Source organism: Rosa rugosa, chromosome 2 (genome assembly GCF_958449725.1).
Source record: "Rosa rugosa chromosome 2, drRosRugo1.1, whole genome shotgun sequence".
Classification (NCBI taxonomy): domain Eukaryota; kingdom Viridiplantae; phylum Streptophyta; class Magnoliopsida; order Rosales; family Rosaceae; genus Rosa; species Rosa rugosa.
Window position 1 is genome coordinate 27,931,570 of NC_084821.1, and position 6,334 is coordinate 27,937,903.

General features: G+C 41.0%; 1 protein-coding gene across 1 annotated transcript; it reads left to right on the forward strand.

Annotated features, from left to right (window-relative positions):
• Positions 1-1,575: 1,575 nt before the first annotated feature.
• Positions 1,576-6,118, forward strand: LOC133732727 (zinc finger CCCH domain-containing protein 46-like). The gene is made up of 9 exons (XM_062160312.1): positions 1,576-2,849; positions 3,048-3,224; positions 4,249-4,428; positions 4,520-4,611; positions 4,698-4,970; positions 5,058-5,196; positions 5,329-5,522; positions 5,609-5,660; positions 5,786-6,118. Exons 1-7 carry the CDS (start codon positions 1,801-1,803, stop codon positions 5,480-5,482), a joined length of 2,064 nt encoding a protein of 687 aa, XP_062016296.1. The 5' UTR covers positions 1,576-1,800; the 3' UTR covers positions 5,483-5,522; positions 5,609-5,660; positions 5,786-6,118.
• The last annotated feature ends 216 nt before the right edge of the window (positions 6,119-6,334 follow it).

Sequence of the window (6,334 nt, forward strand, 5' to 3'; positions counted from 1 at the left end):
CTAATATATTAGACAATACGTGCACACACACACACACATCAAACCGTGATATCTAAATTGAATTGGACTAGTTTAGAGGTCTGGCGTTTGATTCTTGTTATCCAAATTTGGTTTAATTTGTTAAGAAACTTTGAGCTACTGTCCTATACTTTTTGATTTGTTCATTGCTAAATATGTATGCTGCATGGCTAGTGGCTTTGATTAGAAACTGATTTAGTCAACTAAATAGCAATCCCCTAGTACGCTGTGTGTGTGTGCGCGTGCGCGTGTGTGCATTTATTGTATAATATATATATATATATATATATATATATATATATATATATATATATATATAATTGACTACATATAGTATAATATTTAGTTTGTAGGCTTACGGGTCGGGTTGGGCGGGCTTTTAAGGGCCTATGGGTCGGGCCGAGTTTTAAATTCCTAAACCAAGTCCGGCCCTCTACCCATCGAGGGGGGCTTTTATGTTGGCGGAGCCGGGCTTTTACCCGTCGGGCTTGCGGGCCTCCATCGACCCACTTGATCCGCGGGCTAAATGATGAGGCCTACCGTGATACATGTCGTGGTTGTTGCCTAGCAAGGGTGGTGGGTCGCCAAGGAGAGTGGAAATAGCCATCTAGGTGCCCAAGAAAGCAGAAACTAGGGGAACAAAAGGATAAGGATGCCAAAACAAACTAGTTTCAGAAAACCAAATTTTTAGTTCTGAGCAGTTACGTAGTAAAATTGTAAATAGAAATTTTAAAGTAGACAATAAAAGTTAAAGATTATTAATAAGGAATCAAAAAGACAAAATAGATGATTGTGTGGAATTAGCAGTCAATTTTAAGGCGTCCAACATTTAAAACTAGCTACTTGACCAGTTTAACTCTTCTTGTAGATTTTAGTCTCAGCCTCTCTCTCATCCATTCCACCCGCTTTGACACTGCTGTCCTTTTCATCCAAACCCACATGAAAATATTTCACCAAACGGTAATAACATTTAGTAAAAAAGATGAGTGAGCATTGCACCATAGCATTAAATGCAATAATTTTTGAATAGAAGTGTAGCCACTAAGCTATAATCAATTCATTACCCAAAAAACTAAGAATATTTAATTCCCCTTAAAATTGGGTGTTGGACTCTTGAACTTATCAATTTGGCACAGTTTTGTACCCAAATGTTTTTGACTATTCCCAAAAAAAAAAAAAAATGTTTTTGACTCAATTTTTATATTCAGAACCCAATTTGAAATTCTTTTTGGGTATTAATGGGAAAAAAGTTGAATACTTTTGGGGGTTTTTTATGGCTAGAAAAAGTAATAAAATTTCTTTTTAGAAAAAAGAAGAATAAGAAGATGGATGGGTGCGTGCGTGGGACAATGTTGGAAGTAGGGTTTATGATAAGGGTTAGGACTATATAATCCCATATGATTGATTATATTATATAAATAGGCATATGGTAATGGGATACACTAAAGAAAACAATGAGTGACAAGGGCAGGGGTGGTGTTGACAATTAACCTTGAAGTAGATCTGGAATCTACCACTCTCTCTCTCTCTCTCTCCTAGTCTCGTCTCTCCCCCCGTCTCCCTCAAAAATATAAAGATTAGATTAGAGAGAGAAAGAGAGGGACTTTCCAACTCTACTCAAACAAAAGACCTGCTTGTTTTGCTACTCTCTTCAAACCCTACTCATCATACTCCCTCACTCTCTTCTTCTGCTTCTCTTTTCTTTCTCACTCTCTGCTTGCTTTGCTTTGCTTTGCTTTCTCTCTGAGAGAAACAGAGAGAGGCAAAAACCCAAAACCCAAGATGGGTTCTTTACAGTATGAAGTCACGAACCTACTGTTCGGAAAGATCAAGGCTTTGGAGCCTGAAAATGCCATCAAAATCATGGGCTATCTTCTCATACAAGATCTTGGCGAGAACGATTTGATGCGCCTGGCTTATGGCCCAGATACCCTCTTGCACTCTCTGATTCTCAGAGCCAAAATCCAGTTGGGACTTTCCTCCAACACTTCGTCTTCTTCTGCATCTTCCACCCCATCTTCTCCTTCCCCTCTAAACCCCATAGCCCGACCCACCAGCGCCAGCAACCCATTCTCACAGTCCTCCCCCAGAATCCCAAACGGTGCTTTTGACTTTCCCAAAAACCCATCTTCTCCTTCCTCCAATTCCTGGCCTCTTTCTGCCTTCCCCAACAACTCCATTAGCCCCAAGTCCAGTCCTCTGCTCTCTTACGACAATATCCGGGCCGGCGCCGGAGCCGGGTCGGTCCCACTTCCCTTGCATTCCAAACACTCCGGCAAGGACGGTGATGTTTGGTCCGGCACTGACCTCATTGACGAGCACCAACTCAACGACTACTTGTCTTTCCTCAATGAGACCTCCTCCTCTTCCAGGCCCGACGATTTCATTGATCCCCGGCTCGAATTGGGCCACGGGGTTCCCGACTGGGCTCACTCTCTCAACAATGGCGACGCCCATTTGCACAGGAGGAGCTATTCGGCCAGTGACGCCTGTTTCGGGACCGAAGACGCCGCCCTGGGTGGCGGGTTCAAGCCCTGCCTCTACTTTGCTAGAGGGTTTTGCAAGAATGGGAGCAATTGCAAATTTGTGCATGGCGGTTTCGGCGAGTCGGTCGATGCCGGTGCCGCTGGTGGTGGTGGCATTGTGGGCTCCCCGAGTAAGTTCGATGGTTTCGAGCAGCTACAGCATGAGGAGATGCTGAGGTTGAAGGCTGCTGCCCATCAACAGAGATTAGCTGCTGCTGCTTCTCAGTTTATGGCTGGAGGAGGCCCATCTTCTCCCTACAACAAGTATATGAATTTCCTCTTGCAACAGCAAAATGATCCCCAAAGGTATACTAGAAATGGCCCTTTTTTTCCTTTGGGTGGTATACTCTGCGTGTACTACTTGGTAATTGTGAGTGTGGTTTGAGACAGCCCATTTTGCTGAATACATGTAAAGTTTATTGATTGCGACTGTGTTTGGTTATTGAGTCATTTTCTGTTTGGTTTTAACTCGTTATTTTTGGGGTGCATTCTGTTGCATTGTAGAGCTGCGGCAATCATGATGGGGGAAGAATTTTACAAGTATGGGCGGTGCCGACCTGAAAGGAACGACCTTTTGGCAATGGCTTCTGTTGAAAAGGCCACCTCAGCTTCCAGGCAGATCTACTTGACATTCCCAGCTGAGAGCACCTTTAGAGATGAAGATGTTTCGGAATACTTCAGGTAGCATCATACATTTTCAAGTGTAAATTTCTAAGTTACTGTTTTGAAAGTCAGCTAGCACGAGAAGAAATTCTAGGCTTTCTGTCATTGTGTACTGTCAAGTGTCTTAACCTGCAAGTATTGCACTCAACTTACCCAAAAGCCTTTTATAAGAATCTTGCGATGTTATGGTGTGTCATCCTCAGTTTGATTTGGCCTTCAACTACTTTGTGTACCCTGATTATGCAAGGATCTGATTATCTGCTGAGGGTCTCTATGTTATCCTCTATACGTCCTAAAAATTTGTCTTTAGTAGCCCTTTCTGCACAATGTCTGAGCTTCTATCTTCCCAAAGCCATTTCAAACTTATAAAAGCTGCTCAGTCATTTCTCTAACTTTTATCAAAGCTAAATATTTTTATCTACCGGCCACAGGAACAATCAAATTCTCTAGAAAACTAGGATTTTGGGCTTGTGTCAATTTCATCTGACTACCACATTATGAGGTGGTCCTGATTAAGAAATACGTTCACCAAACAATTTTGAACTTGAATTTGTCCTAGAGGGAGGGGAGGGGAAGCAAGGAGAGAAAGGGTCAGGAGTGCTGTCTTTGTGAACTAGCATATCATATACAATTTAACAAATCTGCTTTCAGAAAGCATTTCTGAGTTTATTAAATTGTATTTTGGTTCTCTGTGGACTGTGCTGAGACTACAAATCTGCTGCCAAAAGATATACCAGAGCTCGTGTATTGTTGTTTGCACGAGCTAGATATATCTTTTCTGTTTTTGCTAAATCAAAGGCATGTCATTTTTAGTATCTGTCAAATAACTTAACCAAGTATCGTTGCTTTGTATTTCATGTGAATTTTTTTTTTTTTGTTTCATATTGTTGTTTTGTTTTACTGTTAAGCACTGGAGTTAATTATTTTTTACAAGAGTTAAGGATTGTTGAGACTATAATGTTTAAAAATTCTGAGACTATAATGTTTAGAAATTCAGAGTTAAGGATTCTACTTAAAGTAGTTCTGTTTTGTAAATTTGAAGCAAGTATGGGCCAGTTCAAGATGTACGGATTCCATATCAGCAGAAAAGAATGTTTGGGTTTGTTACGTTTGTCTACCCAGAAACTGTCAGGCTCATATTGTCCAAAGGGAATCCACATTTTATATGCGAGTCGCGTGTTCTTGTCAAGCCCTATAAGGAGAAGGGAAAAGTCCTGGATAAGTATGTTCATCATAACTCATCTGGTACCTATTTTTGTGCTTTTCCTTTATTGACTGCTTGTTTTAATGCTTTAATTGCTGAATGTCTGCAGGAGGCAACAACAGCATCAAGAGAGGGGGGAGTTTTCACCATGTTTGAGCCCTGCTGGTCTTGATTCCAGAGATCCATATGAGCTCCAACTTGGTTAGTAAAACTCGAACGAATACTTTTTCTTTGGAATATACACATTGAGAAACGGGATGAGTAATTGTTTGAAATGGCTTATGTAGGAGGAAGAATGCTCTATGATACACAGGAGATGCTATTGAGAAGAAAATTGGAGGAGCAGGCTGAATTGCAGCAAGCCATTGAACTCCAAGGGAGAAGACTAATGAATCTGCAGCTGCCTGACTTCAAGAATAACCGCTTACCCCAGCACTATCTACCCCAGCACTTCCGCAGTCTATCTGTGGGTGCTCCTGTTCCCTTGAGCCCTCAATCTCATGCCCAGATCAATCAAAACGTCATTCCATTTGATAGCATCAAACAAGAAGTTGCAGAAGGTATTTGACTTGACGGTTGAATAATATATGCATACTTAATTTTCAAATGAAACTTTGTGGTGCTGAATATAAATGTTATCGTTGCAGGCCTTGGTGATATGCCACCTGCCTCATTTTCTATATCTGCCGCGGTTTCTGAGCAGCAACTTCAGAAGGAAGTCAACAATGCTAGTGATGAAGGCAAGGAGCAAGGCTCAGATGTTGAAGCTCATGATCTTCACGAACGGTATAGTTCATTATTATATCTAGGTTTTGTGGAACTTTATTTTCTAGTTGAACTTCTATTTAAGTTCAGGTCCCTTCTACATTTTCTAATATTGTTTTGTATTGTCTTCTGTGGTGGTTGTCATGAAAGCAGTGTGGAGCAGGTCCTTCCTGATAGCCTTTTTGCGTCTCCTAAGCATTCAGGTGGAGATCATACTGCAGCAGGAGATCTTAATGAGACTGTCGTAGTTTCTGAAAACAACTCATCAACATCTGTCAATCCTGCTATTTGCACGGCTTCTCAGTAGTGCTCCTTCTAAAGCCAAGGGGCTGCCTCTGCTTTCCATTGTGAGAACTCTCCCTCTCCTCTTAGGAAACGATAGTTGATTCAAATTAGTTCTGACTTGGGTTTTCTTTTGGTTGCTTGCATGAAGCTTTTGAAGTGTAGCTAATAATGGTGAGCAAGGCAGCAGGGATTGACCTAGGGTAAGATGGACTATTTTTGTTCTCTCAAATTCCATAGATTATTTAGGGGGTTGTAGTGGTTGTGCAATCAAATAATCATCATTGTTTTGATGTTGGCTAATGTTTTCTTTCTTCCCTTTATGCAGAAAAGTAGGAGAAGCACATAAAAGGAAGACAGCCTCTAGATGTATAGCTGAACAATACCTACATCAAAGAGTAGATCCATAGAGAAGATCTCGACGACGACGAGTTCTCCAGTGTCATGAAATACAACATACTGCTAACAGCAAGCAAAATAGATATTTCCATACATAATGGGACACAAGTGAAAGAGTAGGATTTCTCTCTTTCTGTGTACCATCTCTGTAGGTGTGTGCTCCGACCACACAAGCTAGAGCAGAACAAGTATAATATTAGCTAGTATTGTATCTTTTGTATGACAATTATCTACTATATAAACAACTTTTCGTTCTCTACTACATTCTTTGCTCTTCTCGTACCATTTTTTCTTTCTAAACCCTACAGGGTGTTTCGGAATAGGGTTTATGCTGTTCATAAACACGGCAAAAGTTTGAAGTAGCTGCTGATAGCAGCAGCACAATGATGATATAGATGGGGCAAAAGCTTTGGTTTTGTTTTCTCTTGGGTCATGAATGATGATGATGGTTGCTTCTGTCTCTTATTGCAGCCTCACT

Coding starts and splice junctions, on each gene's coding strand:
- LOC133732727 (XM_062160312.1), top strand. CDS start 1,801: ATGGGTTCTTTACAGTATGAAGTCACGAACCTACTGTTCGGAAAGATC. Junction 2,850..3,047: donor CAGCAAAATGATCCCCAAAG/GTATACTAGAAA, acceptor GTTGCATTGTAG/AGCTGCGGCAATCATGATGG. Junction 5,197..5,328: donor GCTCATGATCTTCACGAACG/GTATAGTTCATT, acceptor TCATGAAAGCAG/TGTGGAGCAGGTCCTTCCTG.